This window comes from Peromyscus leucopus, chromosome 14 (assembly GCF_004664715.2).
Source record: "Peromyscus leucopus breed LL Stock chromosome 14, UCI_PerLeu_2.1, whole genome shotgun sequence".
In the NCBI taxonomy this organism is placed as follows: Eukaryota; Metazoa; Chordata; class Mammalia; order Rodentia; family Cricetidae; genus Peromyscus; species Peromyscus leucopus.
The window spans coordinates 82622497-82645108 of NC_051075.1; the positions used below are offsets into that span (position 1 = coordinate 82622497).

General features: G+C 40.8%; 1 pseudogene and 1 gene segment (V, D, J or C); both read left to right on the forward strand.

The window, feature by feature from the left end:
* The first annotated feature begins 6316 nt into the window (after window positions 1–6316).
* LOC114689281 lies at window positions 6317–6933 on the forward strand (annotated as a pseudogene).
* An 11325-nt stretch (window positions 6934–18258) lies between these two features.
* Window positions 18259–18709, forward strand: LOC119089089. The segment is given in 2 exon segments: window positions 18259–18309; window positions 18390–18709. Coding segments are annotated over 2 exon segments (366 nt in total).
* Window positions 18710–22612: the final 3903 nt, after the last annotated feature.

Sequence of the window (22612 nt, forward strand, 5' to 3'; positions counted from 1 at the left end):
GGGCTTGAATGGATTGAATGGATATTCCTAAGCATCGACAGAACAAACTATGGACAGAAGTTTGAGCCACACTGGGTGCAGACATAATGTCCAACACATTTTACATGGAGCTCATCATCCTGAAATCTGAGGACTCTGCCATCTATTACTGTGTAAGACACAATGTTACTGTCCACATCTGAGGTGAAGGAGCAGGAAGCTGCCTTGGGGCTGAAAGGACAGGGAAGAGTAACCTGAAGACTTACTCAAAATCACAAGCCTGCTCCATATTGATATTCACATTAGAGCTTAGGAGAAGCTGCTCACATCATCTCTCCACAAATCTCACAGAGTTCAGAATTTTGTGAGTGAGATCCCTTATGAGAAGAGGATATCTCTGTGAATCCATACTGCTCAATCAGGCAAGTACTCCTCTATTATCACCCATGAGAGCCGTCAACATCCCACCATACTGGACTATGAAGTGCAGGTTTATAGATATTACCCAGCACAATAGTGAAGCTGAACGGCCAAGAGAAGCCCATCCACTGCCTTGCATTTTGGGGTTAAGTTTTCATCTGTAAAGAGAAACATGTGTTGCTTTGAGGGTGTTTTCCTGTGGATTCATAGTTCACAGAATATTATATTGATTCTGTCCAGTGATAGAAGAGAAGCCACACAACTGACTAGTTCCAGCTGCTTCTCTCCTGCAACATTAGGTGCATCTGAGTCATGATCTTGACGTTAGAACAAAATAAAAAGGAGTATGCTGACTCTCTGCAGCATATATTTTTGTTTTAATATGTGTAGCTACAATTCAGATATTTATACTGACATGCAAACAAAATTGTACATAGTTCTATTAGCTTCCCTCATTCCTGGGAACACCTTCCAAATCCATCCTACAGGAGTGAAAACATTCAGTTTCTGAAAAGCTTTACTAACATATTCCCTGTCTAAGAATAAGAGCACCTTGAACTTGAAAAGGTAGACAGAGAAAAAGCTGTCTAACGACATATACCTCCATCCATGAAGATCCTTGTCAATGTGATGTCCTGATGTCCTCTACTCCCTCAACTGGAATACAGGGAATAGATTGATTTACAGTGTAAATTTGCTTGATTTCTACTTCCTTTTCAATGTAATATATTTTTTAGAATTGTTAATTGATCTGTGAGTACCAAGGAAGTGCCTCCTCTTTCTGTTGACTCCTGTATCTGAGTGCGCCAGGAATTCAAACGTGGATTCAGGGGGCTACAACTGAGCAGAAGACTTTTTGATTCTCTGACTTCAGGTGCTCTGCCCCAGGTATAGCCTGATGAAGGCAGAAAAGACCCTGTTATTCCTTTGTCATGTAATTACAATGGGAACTGCTAGAGCTGGATGCAACTGACATCTGGGAGGACCCTGGCTTTGGCAGGGACATTGGTCACAATAATAGCACAGCATAAAAACAGTCTCTGAAACATGCAGTCAGCATGTCTCCATAAACAAAGCCATTTACCACTGCAACTGAGCTTTGTGAGCACTGGAGTTGCACGGATATGTTACTACTGCTCAAGACAGACAGTGCAGCTTCAGGTAAGCCATGACAAAGCAACCTGAAGGGGAGCTCCTGACCAGCAGGGGGCACAATGGAGCCCAGAATCCCCAGAGGAGAGAAGAGGCAGGGTGTGGAGGGGACTCTGTATCCTGTATGATTTCCTTTCTTAAAGTCTATTAGCTGACCTACACCTGTTGTGATTGAAGTGTGATGTTTCCATGTTCAGACACAGTACAGATTTTTTTTTATTAAACTCTTCACAGGTTTGTTTATTCTTGTTTATTTTAATACATTTTTTTATAATTCTCATAAAGAAAATTCACACAATGTATTCTGATCATGGATTGCCTTTCTCCAACTCCTTCTAGATCCTTCCTACCTCCCTATCCACCCAACACCACACTGTTTCTTTCTCTTTGTAGAAATTAAACAAATAGGCAAACAAGGAAGATTAAAATAAAAGACATTAGAAAAGAAGAAAAAAAGAAACACATGCCCACAAAACTGATAAAAACACACCGCTGTGAAACCATGATGTATTGGCAAAAGAGCAGTAAGACATAAAGAAAATGCACGGACAATGTGATCTGAGTAAAATATCTACAAAAGTACCACAGACTGCAACCCACAGCTCTAGGGAGGCGAGCTAGCAGGGAGGACCCTAGGAAGGACACAGGGATCACCCAGCGAAGGAGACATCGATGAGATCTACATGAGCAAACTGGGGGTGAGGGAGGGTAATGGAAGGGAACAGGGACAGAGTGGGAGAGCAAGGAAAGAGATACCCTGATAAGTGAAGACATCATGGGAATAGGGAGAAAGAGTGCTTGGGAAGTTCCCAGGAATCCACAAGGATGACCCCCACCTTAGACTACTGACAATAGTCGAGAGGGTGCTTAAATTGCCTACTCTGGTGATCAGATGACTGAATACCCTAACTGTCATCATAGAGCCCTCGTCCTAGGACTGATGAAAGCAGATGCAGAGATCCACAGCTGGGAGCCAGGCAGAGCTCCAGGAGTCCAATCTATGAGAAAGAGGAGAGAGATCATAGTGGGAAAATGTACAGAGACAGCCAGACAAACTAGTGGAAATGCAAGAACTGTGATCCAATAGCTGAGGAGCCCCCATGGTACTGGACTAGGCCCTTTGGATAGGCGAGATCATTGTTTAGCTTGAACTGTTTACGGGGTCTCCAGACAGGCAGTGGGATCCAACCCGTCTCTGATGCATGAGCCAGCTTTTTGGAGCCCAGTGTCTACGGTGGGACACGTTTTGCAGCCTTGGTGCAGGGAGGAGGGCCTTGGACCTGCCTCAACTGAATGTACCAGGCTCTGCTGATTCCCCAAGGGAAACCTTGCCTTGGAGGGGGTGGGAATGGGGGTGTGGGTTTAAGGGGAAGCCTGGGGGGCAGGAGGAGGGAGGTGAGGGGAATCTGTGGTTGATATGGAAACTGAATAGAAAAATCTCTTAATACTAATAAAAAAGTAAAAAAAGAAAAAAGAAAACAGATTGGCCTCAGGGGAAAAAGTACCACAGAGATAATTTTTGTTGACTATCTACATGATAATTTTTGCTGGACGTGTGTCTACTCTTAAGTGGACACAATATGCCCAAGGAGACTCCATTGGTGAACAATAGTTTCTCTTTGCAAGCAAGTGTCAATTGTAGAAGCTTTATCATTGGGGGTGAGAGCCTGTGTCCATGTCCCTCTGTTAACACTGGTACCCCATCCGGCTTGACTTGGTTCAGGTCCTCTGCATGCTCAGTCTCTGTGAGTTCATACGTGCATCCATCAATCCTGTTGTGTCTAGAAGACACTGCTTCCTTAGAGTCATCCACCCTTTCTGTCTCTTACAATCCATTCAGTTTTAAAATTCTTTCTCATGAATAAGAACTATCTATGAAGTTAGATGCCTCACACTATTCTCAGCACCTGTTGGGCCTCTCTGACCATGACCTCATAGGGAGTTATCATGTGTCCAGCACAGTGGTGTTCCATTAATAATTCATACCCTCTGTGGGCAGCACTGTCCATACATGCAGGTGCTTCTGTCCAAAGACACACACGTCAATAGAAAATACAAATCTTATCCATGTGCTTTTGACACAGTTTTCTGAAAGAACATATCTCACATAACTGTAGAGCACAATCAGAACAACCACTGAGAATATACTAATAATGAAATGACAAGTTTATCTACATCTCACTAATTTTTCCTACAATTTTCTTAAATTTGTTATTCTTGATAACAGTACTGTAACAGGAGATCCATAAAAGCACACCAAAATTTGAACACAAAATTGTTCCATCAACAAAAGAAAGTATCAAATACAAAACTAGGAAACTATGAACTGTTCATTATTTCCAGACTTTTTGTTATAGAAATAGCATTATAATTTATGTTTCCCTTACTCCATAGTCCACGTTGTTCACTCCCAGTATCTCTACTTTGATTTTTTATGCCATATGGATTCTATATCATTTACAGATATATGTTTATTTACCTTTCATGACTCATTTCAATATGGCATATATATATATATATATATATATATATATATATATATATATATATATATAAACAAACCGACTGCTGTCTCCCCTTGTTCCTCTCCCCCCAATCCCTACCCCCATCTCCCTTTGTTTCCCATTCACTCCTCCATTTCTATTTAGAGGAGAGCAGGCCTCTCCCATAGATATCAACAAAACATGGCATATCAAGTTGATGAGGCAAGTTAGTATGAGGAAAATGATCCCAAAAGCCAGCAAAAGTGTCAGAGACAGCCCTTGCTCCTAAGTTTAGGATTTCCACAAGAAGACCAAGCTACATACACAACTGTAAATTATGCATAGGGTCTAGGTAAGTCCGATGCTGGCTCTCTGGTTGTCTGTTAAGTCTCTCTGAGCATCTATGATGCCAGGTTACTTGATTCTGTGGTTTTTTTAATGGTGGCCTTGATCCCTCGGGCGCCTGTAATTCTCCCTCCCCCTCTTCTGAAGTATCGCCAAATTTGCCTAATGATTGACTGCGTGTCTCTTCATCTGTTTCCATCAGCTGCTGGAAGAATTCTCTCTGAGGACATTTGGGCTAGGAATCAATCTATGAGTATAGCATAATACCATTAGAAATAATTTCATTGTTTTTTTTGTTTTTGTTTTTGTTTTTTTGCCAGTCCCGTTTGGTTCTATTCTAGGCTTCAGGCTATCCACCCTCTGTGTCCTGGCCCTCTAAGCAGTGTCAAGGTTGGGCTCCCTCTTCTGACATGGGGTCTCAGGCTGGACCAATCATTTTTCTATCCTCCCACAATTGCTCTGCCATCCATACCCTAGCACGTCTTATAGACAGGACAAATTGTAGGTGGAAGGTTTTGTGGATGTGTTGATGACTCATTCCTTTCACTTAAAATCTTACCTGGTTACAGGAGATTGTCAGTTCAAGCTCTCCATCCCTCATTGTTAGGAGTTTCAGCTAGGGGTCAGCTTCATAGACTTCTGGGAATTTCCATTGTGCTAGGTTTCTAGCTTATCCCCGAGATGCCCCATCAATTCCAGTTGTTTCTCCCAGTACTCTCTCCCTCCATCCTTCCCACGCTTGATACATCCCGTTCATGTCCCACTTAAGCCCCACCTCCACCATGATGACTATTTTATTTCCCCTTCCCATGGAGATCCATATGATCCCCCTTTAGCTCCCCTTAGCAGCTATGAGTCTGTAGATTGTAGCGTGGTTATCTTTTGCAGATCATATTCACTCATGAGTGAGTACATACCATGATTGTCTTTCTAGGTCTGGGTTACCTCACTCAGAATGATTTTTCAAGTTCCATCCTTTTACCTGGAAATTTCATGATGTCATTGTTTTTAATAGCCGAGCAATACTCCATTGTGTATATGTAACACAATTTCTTTAACAATTCTTTGGTTGAGGGACATCTAGTTTGTTTCTAGTTTCTGGCTGATATAAATAAATCAGCTATGAACATAGTTGTGAAAGTGTTCTTGTAGTAGGGTGGAGTATCATTTGTGTATATGCCCAGGAGTGTAGAGCTGGGTCTTGAGGTAGATTGTTTTCCAATTTTCTGAGAAACTGCCATATTGATTTCTGAAGTACCTATACATGTTTTTCACTCTCACCAGCAGTGGAAGAGTGTTCCCTTTGCTCCACATCCTCAACAGCATGAGCTGTTACTTGTATTTTTGATCTTAACCATGCTGACAGGTAGGTGTAAGATGGAATCTCAGAGTCATTTTAATGGCTAAGAATGTTGAACATTTTTTAAGGTGCTTCCCCACCATTTGAGATTCCTCTGCCAAGATTTTATATATCAATATGTATGCATGTATTCTATAATGAGGATAAAACCTGTGTTCTTGTGCACATCAAACTTTCCCCCCCACGCTGTCCCCAGCCCAGTTTTGTTACTGTAATTTAATGTATACTTCACTATTCATTGGCCTTTACAGTAATTCCTCTCATCAAATTGTAATTTTTATTTTTTTAAACCTTTATGAAATTATTGTCTAATATTTGGTAAGATAAGTAGTAAAGAGTGCATGTGAAAAAAGCACAAAAATAACTATGGTTATGGAACTTTTATTACAGACACATAATGAATAATATTTAATGAAATCATGATCCTCACTACTTCATTTTCTCTCAGACATTTGCACCATTAACTGCTGCCCCAAAGGCTCTCACATCAGACCATAAGATATGCAGGAGTATATGCAAATATGGCCTTCCTCTGCCCATGAAAACCAGCCCTGCCCTGACCCTGCAGTTCAGGCAGAGAATTCTAGCCCTGCTTTACCATTTGGTGATCAGCACTGGAAACAGAACATTCAACATGGGATTTGGGCTGCACTGGGTTTTCTTTGTTGTTCTTTTAAAAGGTATTTTATGGAAAAAAGAGATACTGAGTGAGTGTACAAGAGTGTGAGAGACAGTGGACATGTGCGACAGTTTCTTGATCAGGATCCTCTCTGTTTGCAGGTGTCCATTGTGAGGTGCAGCTGGTTGAGTCTGGTGGAGGATTGGTGCAGCCTAAGGGGTCATTGAAACTCTCCTGTGCAGCCTCTGGATTCACCTTCAGTAACTATGCAATGTCCTGGGTGCGCCAGGCTCCAGGGAAGGGTCTTGAATGGGTTGCTAGCATAAGCAGTAAAAGTTACAATTATGCAACCTACTATGCCGATTCAGTGAAAGGCAGATTCACCATCTCCAGAGTTGATTCCCAAAGCATGGTCTACCTGCAAATGAACAATCTTAAAACTGAGGACACAGCCACTTATTACTGTGCAAGGCACAGTGAGGAGTCTTCAGTGTGAGCCCAGAAAAAAACTTCCCTGCCAGGTACCCATGACCAGCAGAGGGCTCTCAGCACAGCCAGAGCCCATGTCAGTTTAGATGAAGGTTCAGACATAAATGATATTTTTCTGTGTTATCTGGGCGCCCTCTCCATCTGATGCTTTTCTAGGGGGTCCTCTTTATAATTATAGACTCTAGGAATTGATCATGTCTCTAAAAATAATGAATCCTGATTTGACCAACATTCTTAAACCAAATATGTTACCTTGTAGTACCTGAACAAAATGCAGAAAGTATTTATGAGGACAAAAGTGGTTCTCTGTGGTCACCAGGATCAGTTCTGGGGAAGCTCAGGAACCTTGAGTAGTCTTTTCCCTCATACTGAGGTCAGAACAGACTCTCAATTGGAACAGTGTTAGTAATTCAGAGGGACCCAAGAGGAACTGGGGCCAGGATCAGTCAGAGGTAATCACTCCGAGTTGCCCAAACCCCTCTTGAGGACTGCAAAGAAAAGGCTAAGAAGTGATAATTGAATTTTTAATCAAATTCTTTTTTTATATTACTATATTACATCATTGTATCTTCTGATTCTCTGTTCAATTAGATAATTCTAGTTCTGACCACTGTGCATTAAACTCAGAGTTCAGCCCATCTTCTGCAGCTCGGGCATGGCTCACTGTGTGCTCTGGGCAATGTCCTTCCTATGTGCTTGGAATGTGGATTCTCAGCTCCTGACCTGGCTCCTTTGGTTATAAAATTTATTGTTACTATATTCAGAAGTTTCCTGGTCATTCTGCCTCTAAGACTCAAAGAATGAGCAGTTTTAAATTGACATCAAATACACAAATGTTCCTATGTTCATGATAATGTGAGCATATTCTTCTACCACAACTGATTCAATATTTTAGAGATGTTTTGAGCATGTGGAAATTTTAATAGCCACTTGCAAATGAAAAATTAGTTTTCTCAGAGGGAGTCTCATGGGAAAAAAGACCACTCTCAAGTGTAGTCCCATGTCACACAGTAAATGGCCAACACAAAGTCAACTCATGGGCAACTTTGGTGGTTCTTTGGCTTGTAATGTTGAATCAGGGCACTGTTTTGTTTGTTTATTTGATTCATCATACAGGTTCTTTGTGTATATACTATGGCCTCCACTTTTGGGTTTTCATAGGATTCCCAAGTGTGTGAATGCATGTGTGTCTGCATCGCTATGTGTTTCTTGGGCTTTTTCTTTAGCTCATTTGGTTGTTTTGTCCTGTTGCAATTTGTTCATTTTTTATTTTTCTTACATTCTTATGTTATTAATCCTTACATGGCTGTATATTTCCTGATGAGAGACAAAAAGGGTGTGTCTCAGGATATGAGGGGAGGTGGGAGGAACCAGGAGGAAGGGGAGACTGTAATCAGAATATATTGTACGGAAAAAATTTTATTTTCAACAAGAGAAAACATGTATGGAAAAATTTGAAAGAGATAGTTTCTAAATATAATTCCTGATAAGACAGATGATTTTCTCTTCCATTTTCATTTCACAGAATTTATCTGAAGAGATGGCTCATATTAATGGTGGAATTGAAAGGTTGTAAAATCTAGAATTTTAGAGTTAATCCTTGACCCGATATTCACAGTCTTCCCATTCATGATACCCTGTCTACAGTACAAGCCCTTCACAGAGCACAGACCTGCATTGAGACACCATCCTCTCCCACAGCCCATCTACATGGGGTTCAGCCTGCTCCTGTACAGCACTTGATTTTGGATAAATTACTGAACCATAACCAGGATGGAATGTGCGACTAGGGAAATCCCCATAGAGTAAAATCTGTGAGATGGCCCTTTGTTGAACAGTGACTACTAATGTTAATCTAGCAGATAACCCTCCAACAACAAATCCGATGTGTGTGACTAGTATGGATGGCATCTTACTAGGAATGTCCCACAGTGAGTAACGGTGGCCTTGGAGTCCAGCTCTCTAAGAGCACCTCCAGGGTTCAGGTCAGAAGCCACAGTGAAGTGGAGGGAACTAGGATAGTTCTAATCTGATGGAAAAACTTACACCTGTGCAGTTCCAGTCACATCTCCATTGTTCTGTTGGAGTTTCAGAAGCTTTCAGTTTATATACACATACAACAGCAAGTCTTTGGCAATAGAAAGGTTACAAGGCGTGTTTTTTTTTTCTCTCAGGGTCATAAAACAGATAAGAATTATACAAAGCAATACTCATCAACTATTTTCATGGCTGGTGGCAGGTGTGGCTTGTAAAAGATCCAACAATCTCTTAAAGGAGAAGGAGTCCCAAAGAGGAGAGACTAAATCAATAGAGAAATCTGAGAAGGGAAAAGGGAATTCAGGTACTATTATACATTCTTAAGTGTGACTAAATACATAAGCTAAAAGTCTGTGATCAATAAAATACAAAAAAGGCAAGGCTCAGCAAACACCATTTCTCCCCCTACATGCTAGGAATGTAACTGTGTTAAGGAAACAGCATCAGTGTAACCATGGCAACCTGTAAACTGTTGGGGTGGGGGAGCATGGGGGAGCATGCAGCATTTCATTCACATCAGCATATTTGCAAATATTAACTGTCAATAAAGAACCTTTCAGATGAAAAAAATACATCTTTTACCCTAAGTAGTTAGACAAAGAGAGGACCTTTAATTATTTTGTACAAATCTGGAGCCTGGTGCCTTCCAGCCACTCTGGCCATCTGTGGTGTTCATTCCCACTGTGACCATGTGAGAAAAATAGCTCTTTCTGGAGCTGGTCAATTGGTTAATGGCATCTGTCTGTTAATCACACAGATCTCAGGGCTAAAACATAAGCAGTTAGTCTCCTAAGCTAAAATCTTGCATCAATAAACTGAGGGGAAAGTGTTAATAGCCTTCTGAGGTAGAAGCAGGGAGAGCTGAGTTGTGCTTCCTATTATCTGCAGGGTACTTTCAGGACACTCTGTTCTTATTATCTCAAAAGGGGCTTTGATTCAACAAATGCTGCAATTCTGTCCTTTAGCCTATCTGCGAATGTCCCATTTGTGGTCTTTTTTGTATAAACATTTTGTCTGGCCAAATTGTCCTGTCATAAAGATAATTTTAGAGAACAGACCTCTAAGTGTTTATCAGACTGTGGAACAAAGATTCGAGTCTGTGACTTGTTTTTTTCACCAGAATTACACAGTGTATGTAGAAGTCATCCTTCTATAGGTACATAGGAATTATTGTGCCCAACAAATGAAGAAATCACTGCTAAGGTTGTGGAAAGTGCCCAAGCTGTTACAATGGTGAAGATCATGGCATCACACAGGAAATTTACAGTAAGAAGCATCCATCTATTCAAAAGGTGGCAATCTTTTCCACCCTGGGTATGAGTTTTGTCCTCTGTCACATTTCTGATGGGTCAATCTTCTAAATATCAGCTAGTAATCTAGTACATAATCATGCAGACTCCATCAGGTGAGTATGATTTCCCTTGGTTAATTATATGGTAGAATCCTTGCAATCCTATGTTGAATTAAAAATGCTGCTTGAAATATCCTATGTAAGCCCGACAGAAATCAGCTGACATCATGGGAGCATCAGGAGAAACTGGGTTCTGTCCATTCCTACCTGTAATTACGGGGCTTCCAACATGTAAATATGCTCCTAATCTCCAGGGGAAATTGCAGACTCATTACATGGATGATCACAGCAGTCTGCTGATGTAGGCTTAAAGTCTCTGGGGAAGGCAGTGGTGTGGTTAGAAGATAAGACTGTTGGGTCAATTCATGAGCTTGGTGACAAGTTCTCAGTATCAGTGTCTGTCATTCATGGGTCTGTTTAAAAAAAGAACTAAATATTGCCATCTCCAATATAAATTCATTATGTGTATGTTTTTGTTTATGAGCACATATATTGATTTTTTTTTAACCAAGGCAGATTGTGAGTTAAAGTATCAGAAATGAGTATACCATCGTCGCCATGGTATCCTGAGGAAGTGCTAGGAAATCTGGAGAACTTGTCACTGTTGGTGACTGACAAGGGCCAATTCTCCTTGTCTTTAGGCTCTACTTCCAATGTTCACACTTGTCCTGGTGAAGCCCTCAGAGATCTGTTCCATACCTGCACTGCCCCTGGTTACTCCATCACACTCTAATGCATACTGGTGTTGGCTTTGCCCTAGAAAAGAGTCTGTACTACTGGGAGAAACGGATTATTATGAAGTCACAGAAAACAGCTCATTCTTCTTCAGCTTCATCTCCACCTCCAGAACACATCTAAGGAAAAGCTGTCCTCAAGGCTGACTTCTGTGTTAGTGGATAGACAGCCTCGTGTTACTGTGATGAAAACATTGAGGAACATTAGTGTCAGGCACATTAAATTCCCTCAGTGTGCTCAGGAAGAGCACTGGAGCTCAAATCCAGCAGGGGGTGCACAGCACACAGGAACTCAGGCTCAGCCCAGGAAGCAGGTGCAGAGGGTGGTTAAGTGTTTGTTTACTTTGGGATCTTGGGCTTTCCCCAAATATAACAGTTTCCTTTAAACACACACACACACACACACACACACACACAAACACACACACATACAGACACAAACACACACACACACACACACACACACACACCACCACCACCACCAACAACAACAACAACAACAAAACAAAACAAAACTATTAATGTTGACCTATCCGAATAGAAATCAGTCCAGGGCATGCCTGTTTTTGTTTATAAGTACACTTGCTCATTTTCACGAAGGCAGTTTGTCATTTGTAGGAGCAGAAACAACCCTGCCATTGTCACCAGGGTTAGACACTGAGGAATCTTGAGGGAGCCTGGAGAATTTGTTCTGATCAGCTCATTAGTGGGGTTCTCTGTTTCAGTCTTTGGAATTCAAATAGAGGTCTACAGGCAATCTAGGCCTAGTGACTAGAAGTGCAAAATAATTTCACATCTGACCTGGCTCAGTCTGTGTAGGTGTGCACCTCAAACCCAAGGATGATCTGGACTCTTTCTCCTGACAATACATTTCTTTTTTTCTTTCAGTTTTCAATTTTTTATTTGACGGCTTTATAAGTCCATGTAATTAATTTTAGTCACCTTCACTCTCACTCTCCTGTCTCATCCTGTCCCTCTCCTGTGGAAAACCTTCTTTGCCTCAGTGTGTCCCTGCCCTAGCTCTGTGCCTCTTTTGATTTGTGACCCATTGAATTTAATTAGAATTTCGTGATCAAGTGTGGGAGGGAGTGGTGTCAACATAGCACTTAGCTATACCAAGCAATCCCTGGTGTTATCTACACCACTGAGGGAAACGGCCCTCTGTTTCCCAACAGCCATTATTTGCTGATGATCTTTCAGCTATGGGTGAAGCCTCGTATCTCTGTCTGTTCATGATGAAAGAACACTTCTGGGTATCTGTTAAAATAAGTTTAAGTAATTAATTTACAGAAATAAAGGTAAATATATTGAAATAAAACTGAGATCTCTAGACACATACATATAGCCATAAACTCCATAACAGTTTATTTGTGCTACCATTCATGGAACTTCAGGACAATGTTGATGCACAGGAAGAGAAAAGCCCCATTTCATCATCCTTATTGGGAAACAAACACAGTAAACACAAGAGGCCGATATAGAGCTGTGGAGTGCGGTAAGGACAGAGACGGAGAGTTGACACCCACACAGGTAAAATGAGGTGCTATATCTAGTCTAGTGCCCTATAGCACCACAGGTAACTAGAATCTAAAGGAATTAATTGTACATTAGGAAAGAACCAAAGGGAGAGGGTGGACACTTTGCTTATCATTGTGCATTAAATTTGTAAATCAGTATTTTCTTGAGCATTTTTGCATCAATGTTCATGAGGGAGATCAGTCTGTAGTTCTCTTTCTTTGTTGAATCTTTGTTTGGTTCAGGAATCAGGGTAAAAATGAATAAGGACAAAGTTGGGTGCATGCTGGGAATGAGGACTGTGCTTTGATTGACTGTAGTTCCTTGTGGGGTTGGGGCAGGAAAAGAGGCTATGAAAGTAACTGGGGCAGACTATAAAAGGCAATGATTACCTGGCTGAGCAGAAACTAAAAATTTGTAAATCAAATTATAATTCCATAGTCTATAAATATGGGCATTTGCTGCATAACCATTATTAAAAAGATCATATTTCTCAGAGAATTCATATTCCAGGCTGGCACAGTAGTGTTCTCAGGAATCTGAACCGTGCCCAAATCTGTTGTTTGGATCTCACTCGGTGGACCATCTGAACAAGAAAGTTTTTTTTTACTGGAGCGATTGTGGTATTTTACTCCTGTGCATTTGGGTGTCAAGTCAGCAGAAAACATTCTAGATAGATAGTCTCTCTGAGAGGTCTGTGCCTCATGTTGAATTAAATATTATGTCAGAAAGATTTTGTTTACACAATTCTATGCGAGCAAAAGATGACTCAGAAATGGGTTATCTCACGAACATTCCACTAGGATATCATCACCTGGGTTATCTCATGATCATCCTACTGTGAAATTATTAGCACAGAATAACCTTCTCATTATATGGAGGTCAAGTATAATAAAGAACCAAGACCTGGAATTACTAGGGACCCCGGTGATATACAGTAATAAACAGGAGACAGTTGAAGCCCAGTGATATGAATCTTGACCCTTATGTAACCTAGATGAATCAACCATACTATGAAGCTAAGAATGAAGGCTCATTACTGTGTCAAATTCTCTTTAGAGGAGACTGCTGAATTGCGTATATGGGATCAAACTACAGAAACAGGAACTATGAGGACACTGTCTAAAGGATGCCTCACGTTTTTCTTGATCTCCATGAAACACAAAACAGGCTTCACAGCAGTGAATCTGCCATTCTGTGTGTTTTGTGTGAAGTTTGCTGGACACAAATGCTTCATAGGAAATACTCATCTTTTCTTGTTGCATCAAGGCCATGAGGTCCATAGTCCTGACTGATTTTGCAGAGTGTGTAAAACTGAAATGCAGAAGAAACATACTCTTATTGTGTAAAAGTAGGATTACAAGTTTGTGGAAGTAACCAACCAATATCTGATTTGACTTACAGCCCACTGTATGAGATAGGGCCCATATTTGATGCTGCTTGGGTGACCAGGAATCTGAGAATAGATTTCCAATGGACTTAGGGTAAAAACCAAATACTGTAGTTTTATAAAAGAATGCAGCAGTAAAATGACTCACAATGACATTCTGCTACACTCATATATTAGTGTCTCACTAAGTCTCATCATAGATGTTTCCTTCTATAGCAAATAGAAAGAAACACAGAGACCCACAATCAGATAGTATGCAGAGAATGAGAAACTTTGGAACACTCATTCTTAAAAAGGATTTCTCTATTCAGTCCCTCCCCTAAATGTTTAGGAAACCCTGCAGAAGAGGAGGTGAATAGATTATAAAAGCGAGAGAGGATGGAGAACACAGAAAATGCCATTTCAACCCAGACACATGTATGAACTCCAAGTGCCTGAACCAGCATGCAGTAGGGCTGCATGGGTCTGAACCTGCTGGGGCCCTAGAACTGAAAAGAGAAGTGGACACATTACCCACTAAAACCCAGAGCTTTCTGCAATTCATAACTACTTGCAAATGAACACTTAGCTTTCTCTAAGGCCGTCTCAATGGGGAATCAAACTACTATTAAGGGCAGATCCCATGCCCAGCAGTCAATGGCCAACAGAAAACAAACTCATATTTGAAGGTTCTTTGTCTCATAATATTATGTCAGGGATTTGTCTTTCTTCAATTTTATCTTAATTTAATTTGTTTTTTGTTTTTTGTTCTCTATTACTCTCTCTCTCTCTTGCTGTGGGATGACTCTGTATGCTGTGAATATGTGTTGCTCTGATTGGTTAATAAATAAAGCTGTTTGACCAATGGTGAGGCAGAATAAGGTTAGGCAGTACATCCCAACTGGGGAGACAGGAAAAAGAAAGGCAGAGGGCAGAGATGCCAGCACCACCAGGAGAAGCAAGATGTGAAAATACTGGTAAGCCATGGCCACATGGCAACTTACAGATAAATACAAATACATCAAGTCATAAGAGCTAGCAGCAAGAAGCCTGCCATAGGCCATGCAATTGGTAATTAATATTAATCCTCTGAATGATTATTTTAGAAGTGACTGTGGGACCTTGGGGCTGGCCAAGACCAGAGGAAATGTGTTTTCATGGGATTCCCAAGTGTGTAGTGACTATGTCTCTTGTGTATACGTGATTTTTGTGTGTTTTCTTTGGGTTATTTTACTTCCCTTTGTTTTGTCCAATTCCAATGTGTTTTTGTTTAAATTAATTTTATTTTATTTCATTTTATTATTAATCCTTAGAATCCAGTTTGTTTTGTAATGAGAAACAGAAAGGGGATGGATCCAGAGGAAAGGGGGTGGGTGGGAAGGAACTTTTGAATGAGTAGATGAAGGGGAAATCATAATGGGGATATATTATATGAAAAAAATCTATTTTCAATTAAAGTGAAAATGTTAACAATGTGAAATGAAGCATTTTTAAATCAAGTCAAATTATTCAATATTTTCTCTCTTGAAAAAATCAGAAGTAATTCTAAGTATAAGGAGCATGCATATGAAAGTTGCATGTACTTCCTTATAAACTTAATTTAAATGGAAATACAGGAACCTGGAGAATTGGCTGCTCTCCCTGAGTACTTGGGTTCAGTTCCCACCACCCACATATCAGCTCAAAAACATTTGTAACTTTACTTCCCTGTCACCCAGCACCCTCTTCTGGCCTCCACAAGTATCAAGCATGCATGCACATGGTGCACTGATTTCACACACACACACACACACACACACACACACACACAAAATTGCAAAGTAAAATAAAATAAAGTGTTGTTTCTTCTGATAATCTAGCTTATTGGAAAGAAGGTCAAACTCCCAGCACCTAGACAAGGAAGATTAGCAGGTCAAGGTTAGTCTCAGTGCACCACTAGTTCTTGGGACTACTTGAGACTCTGTCTCATGCAGAAACAAAAGGAAACAACGAGGCTCCATTAAATAGTCTTACACCCATGGTTACTTCAAGGGCACTGGTTAAATTCAGGTCACAAAACAAAACATCTGGTTCTCTGGAGATGAGATCCTCCTCCTGGCTCTTCACCTTTAGGAAGAGCCTGCATGACTGAAAAAAGAGCCTGCATGAGCGAAAAGAAGATAAAATCTGTAGAATGTGTACAGTAACTGAAAAGTCCATCAGTGTGTCAACACATTCAAGATGCAATTCTCCCTGAAGATGAACCCTGCTACCACTGAAGACACAGCCTTGTATTACTGTGCAGCAGACACAGTGAGCAGGTTCCCTGTGTGCTCAGAAACAACCACACTTTGAGAATGTTCAAGACCAGCAGGGGGAGCTGTAGATCCAAATTGATCTCTCCTAATTTCTCCTAAGGGATTCACTTTCTCTTCTTTCATTTCAGACTCAATTATTAGTGGCTATATGACATTGCACTTTAAGAGATTATATCCTGCCTTTGGTAGCAGACTTTACATGTCATTTAAAGGAATGGATGGTTGCTAGTCTACTCTGTGCATATATGGAATCCCATTACTCACATCATGAAAACATAACATGCTCTTCTCACATGACTCACATAATAATATCCTCACTTTCAATCGAGGTGCTTGACATTTTTTGAAGAATGAATTGATGGTTGCATTTTATCTAACATTTATTCTCTTGTGCTTTTCACATATCACAGTGATGAACATGGAGAACCAGTCATGCCTACATCACTGATTGCAAATGCACTAAATAAACTCTCAACTTGGGTATAACTGAGGTTTGTAATCTTGAAACCTATAAAGCAGTTCAGAGAAATGTGAATAGAGGAGTTCTTCTAATCCAAATTTACAGTATTTTTTTTTTCTAATTTTAAGAACTCGGCAGGATGTTTAGTATCTACATTTATAAAAGATGTTGAATTAGCTTTATGATGTTTAATTTTTGTACCATGTAGTCCACATTTTCCTTCACATTTTCAGCCTTGGTCCAGAAGGACTTCAAGTACTTCTGAAAAATTCAAGAAAAATGTCTACCTCCATTGCAGTTCATATCCCAGACCTAAGTCAGAACATTACACTTTTATGCTCTCCATGGACAAAGCATCTGAAATGCAAACCAGTGTTCCTTGTTAGAAATGAAATTTGCTCTCACAACAGGCGGCTGCCTGCCTTTCTCACATTAAGGAAACAGCAGTCCTTGCATCTCTGGCCCTCTGCCACATTCATTCAGTCTTGGCAACTTTGCCCCTGTATCATCCATTCCCGGGTCCTTTCCTTCTTGTGGAAACTTTCTACTGCCTGCCTTTGATGAGGACATGTTTGATGATTTTGAATCCCATGGAGAGAATGTCAGATGAATTCCTTTTTCAAGATACATGATTTAATAACATATGGAAAGTCATTGTAACTTTGAAACCGCCTGGAAAAGGAACCAAGTGTTACTGCAGCTATTATTGTCCATCCTACCACAAGAGTTCAGGGCCTCAACCTGCAATCAGCATTGTGTGTTTGTTTTCTTTTTACAGTGCTACTATAACTTTGTGGTAAGTGCATATTCATGGTTCAGACACATTTTGATAGCTTTATCTTTTAAACATTTAAATAAGAAGATGTTTTAGTTATAAAAATGGGTTGATCATTTTTGATGTAGCTGTCTTTATAGAAATTGGCAGCTAGCTCAAGCTTCTTTCCATGTTTTCAATCATGTTCATATCACAATGTCACTGTGAAACATGTCTAAAGTTAGGCAAGTCATTTTCTTCCTAAGTTTTAAAGCATCAGTAATGATAAGAAAAAAGAATACATGTGCTTTAACATCACTGAACCAGAAAGAAAATGCCTATGGCCTGTGTGTTGTGACTTCCCGCATCATCCGTCCTTCTGTCCCCTCCTCCAGGATGCTCAGCTTCTGACAGGACTGAGTAACTAACCATGTCTCTTACACTTTAGGTTTTCTGCTGCTGTTTTAAAAGTAGTCAGAAATAGAGGGCAGTATAAAGATGAAGCTACTAATGTTGAGTGAATTGAATTCTCAAATACGTGAGGGAGGGAATTGACAGGTTAGTAAAGCCAATGAACTCTCTTCCATGCCCTTACAGTCGGCATAACTGTCAGCCTGCCAATGGCACATGCTCTTCCTTGCTGCATTCACACAATACTCATCAGACATGTTGTGGACTGAGGACCTGAGTCTTACCATGTGGGCTACATTTTATGGGGAGCAGAGATGAACACCCCTGAGGAATCCTGTGTGCCTCATTACAGACTGACTCCCGAGACCTAAAACTTATGTCTAACATCAGAGACAGTACCTCGAGAGGAAATGCAAATCTCTCCTGGCTCCACCCAACCCTGGGTTGAAAAGTCAAAGCTGGGCCTGGGTACTCACTGGTGTGCAGCCATGGCCAGGCTTGCTTCCTCATTCCTGCTGCTGATTGTCCCTGCCTGTGAGTACCAAGCCTCTAAGGGATGAACTTCTATATGCTCACCCTGTTCCAACCTTACCCTCTGCTTTCTTTCCCCACAGATGTCCTGTCCCAGGTTACCCTGAAGGAGTCTGGCCCTGGGCTGTTGCAGTCCTCCCAGACTCTCAGGCTGACCTGCTCTTTCTCTGGGTTTTCACTGAGCACTTATGGTATAGGTGTGGGCTGGATCCACCAGCCCTCAGGGAAGGGTCTGGAGTGGATTGCAAACATTTGGTGGGATGATACTAAGTTCTACAACCCATCCCTGAAGAGCCGGCTCACAATCTCCAAGGACACCTCCAACAACCAGGTATTCCTCAAGATCACCAGTGTGAACACTGCAGATACTGCCACATACTACTGTGCTCGGAGAGCACATTGACACAGCCTCAGCTGTCAGCTGTACAATATTTCAGGATGGTTCTCAGCTCAATGCCTTCCTTCTACAATTCAGGAGGTTGGGTGGGACACACATTTCCTGCTAGACCCTGGGGTTTCCTCTTCACTCTGAGTTTCAGAGACTTGGCTTACTTCTGTACAAATAAGTCCCCTTTTCATTTTTTTCAGAATTTTTTTTTAAGTTTAAGAGTGTCTGGTTCCTAACCCAGGTGCTTCAGAACTGTGGTTCTACTCAATCTTTGGTGTCAGAACCCTATATCTTCAGATTACAAATTATTTTAACATTCACGTTCAATAAGCAACTGAATATTGGGAAGATTGGCATTTCTGGACAAGCATTCCTAAAGTGAGTCACTGGCCAAAGGGGTACCATGGAAACTGTAAAATATCTCAGGCTATTTCCAAGGGTATTGAGGGCTCTCCACAAACTGATGGTAATACCTTATTAATGAAAACAAGACTCATATATCATCTTGAACGCAGAGAATTTGAATTGACTTACTGGAGTCCTCATGCCTACTGACTACTGTTCATGGTAGTAGAAGCTATTTTGCATGTTCTCAGAGCAGAGAGGTAATAATCAATCTAACTACAAGCTATGTGACCCATGATGGTGACCTGCCTGCAAGAAATGTTGTGGGGGTAATCAACCATTCTCTGATTGGATATAAAGTCCACTCTGTGAATGTAACCCATGCCTGAAACTACTAGAGCATCCTAGAACCTGAGAGTAGATAGGTCATGGGCTAGAACAGTGGTTCTCAACCTGTGGGTTGCAAATACTTTGGTAGTTGAACAACACTTTCACAGGGGTCACTTATCAAATATCCAGATTGTCAGATATTTATATTACAGTTCATAGTAGGAAATTACAGCTCTGAAGTGGCAACTGAATAATTTTAGGGGTGAAGTCACCACACCATGAGGAACTGTGTTAAAGGGCGGCAGCAGCCCTTTGTATTGTAAATGTTGAGCTTTCTTTAGGAATACTCAACAGCAGGATCCTATTTTAGCAATGCTAGGAAGAAATATCATGGAAACAAAATCATCTACAATATATAACATAGTGAGAGGTCCGTGTCTGAGAATTTATACAAGTTGTTTCTCAGAACCAACAGGGGTCACTGTGGATCTACCAATTAGTAAGAAATAAAGAGTAGCAGAAGCAGGTAATGATGTCGTGCATTGAAGAAATTTTAAAAACCTCTGATGATTTCAGTCTCATTCCATTCAGAAACCAGGTGTAGTTAACAGGTGAGATTTCCATGTTACAATACTGGAGAGGTTATTTGTTAAATAGAACCCCTAGTAAGGTCACCAATATCCAGGATTTCTGCTACTAATGGATTGAATATTAATTCATCAAAAGACTTATCAGTAAAGGTTAAGGATATTTACGCTTCAGGACCCTAAGCAACATTTTGTAAAATAGTGTCCCAGGAGTTCCCAGCTTCTATCAGTGGTGTGAATATTCCTAAGGATCACCGGTGTGGGATGGACAGCAGTGTCCAAAGATTTGTGACAGTGTCTCATGGGGGCAGGATGGCCAATGCAACTTTTCAGCATCACAAATACTATTGACCCTAAGGAGGTTCAGGTGATCCTTGAACCATTGAATTGTGGTTCACTTTAATGAACATGGGTGTAGTGAACTAGATTCTCACTGGGATGGAAGAACTCTGTTTGCACAGGTGTCAGAATGAAGCAGGATGAAGCAGGGAATGCATTTCCCAGACATATTTAGGACTTGAACCTCACCATCCAACTGACTAATGTAGAAAAACTCTTCCTTTTCTGTCTCAAAAAGGAGCAGGTCTGGCTCTAAGAAAAAACCATTTTTCATGATTACATAAATTAGAGTTTGTGCTTGTAAATACAGGGATATTCACAAAAGAAATAGTACCACATTAGTGCTCTTGGCCATGGTCCCTGAGCACACAGGTTCTCACTGCAGACTGAAGTTAGATCATCCTCTACCTGGTGGCAGCAGCTATACATTAGTGCATTACTAGGAACTGCACTGATGGGGAGCTAGTGACTGATGTGATCATGACATCCTTTCTACATGTGATGTCAATCCCAAGGTTCAGCTTCAGCAGTCTGGAGCTGGACTGAGAAGTTCTGGAGATTCAGTAAAGTTTTCCTGCAAGGACTTTGACTCAGATAGATCCCCCATTTCCTATAGGAATTGGGTAAGGCAGAACCTAGACCTGAGCTTGAAAAGATAGGGTGGATATTCACAAGCATTGGTCCAACAGACTACAGACAGAAGTCTCAGGACAGAGCCCCACTAGATGCAGACACAGTATCTAATACAGTCTACATTGAGCTCAGAAGCCTGACATCTGAGGACTCTGCCATATATTACTGTAGAAAGAACAGTGTCATAGCACACATGTGACCTGTATCAGAATCCCTGAAGGAGCAGGAAGCTGCTTTGGGCTTGAGAGGACAGGGAATAGTAACCTGAAGACTTTCTCAAAACTTGTGGCTAAGTACTGAGGAAAGGAACAACAGACTAAGGATAAATCTATTACATGAGCATTTTCTAGTCACCCTGCTTGCAGGATTCAGAGATCAGGAGTTTTAAATTAGTTAACTTGAGTCTCTCATTCTCCTGTTTATATCAATGTGAGCATGTGACTACCATAATTGAGTCAATATTTGGGGTGAAAATGTTTGATCACATTTCACATCAATGTCTAATTTGTAGATGACAAATGTTGCTGTTGAATATTTATTTTCAACAAGTTTTATTCATTAAACCATTTTACATTCATGATCTTTTAGGTATAGGCTCTGAGATTAAGCAGTGATCACTGATTCCACATTCACAGTCTTGCCCAGTCTCAATACCCCGCCCTGTAATCACAGCCTGTTACAGAACAGGAACACAGTGACATGAGACATTCTCCTCCAGTCTTTGGGATACATGAGTTTCACAGTCATCCTCGGTGCTTTGCTGAAGACTGTTTAGTAGTTAGTGTTGCTGATTCATGACATTTTCCCAGAGGAATGGGCTGCAGATGTTGTCTGTAACTACATTCAGAGGTAAGTTACAGAGTAGACACCCCAGAGATGCCCAGAAACATCTTGGAACTGGATCTTCCTGCATCTTAGATATCTGGCCACTGAGGAAACCATGTGCATCAATCCTTGAAAATCAGATTGAGGAGATGTGAGCCTATTTCCAGACACAATCTCCTCCCTGTGGAGGGCCTCGGAAATTGTGCAAGTGGTGCTCAGGTACTCAAGTGGTGTTTAGAAGAATAAAATACAGCACAGTTACAGTAGGGAGGTCTAAGGGCTTATGAGCAATGCAATCAGGGATCAGCCAGAGGAGAAGTGTAAATAATCCACAGAGTAAAGGAGAATCATGAAAAAGCTAGAAATCAATATGTGATGTATTCAAGGTGGAATCCTGCTCACTTTCATATTTGTTGCAACAGATCTGCACATATTATAATCCCAATATTACTTTAATTTAGGAGAATAAGCTAATAGTATCTATTTATATTCTCACAGGGCCCAGAATTTTGTGAATGGATTACATTGTAAGAGGAGAAAATCTCCTTACTATTAAACAGACATGTACTCATGTCCATTGTAACCAATGATAGTCATCAGCATCCCATGTACTGTAGTATGAAATGCAGCTTTATAGACATTGCTTAACCCAAAAGAGATTTGGAAATACCAAGATAAAACCATCCAGTACCCTGAATTGTAGGGATAAGTTTTCTTTTATAATGAGAAGAGGGTATTACTCTGTGAACTTACAGTCAGCAAGACATCATATCAATTCTGACCAGTGGTAAAGAGAAGATATGCATCAGACTGGTCCCAGATCTTTCTATCCTGCAACATTAGGTACATGTAACTCATA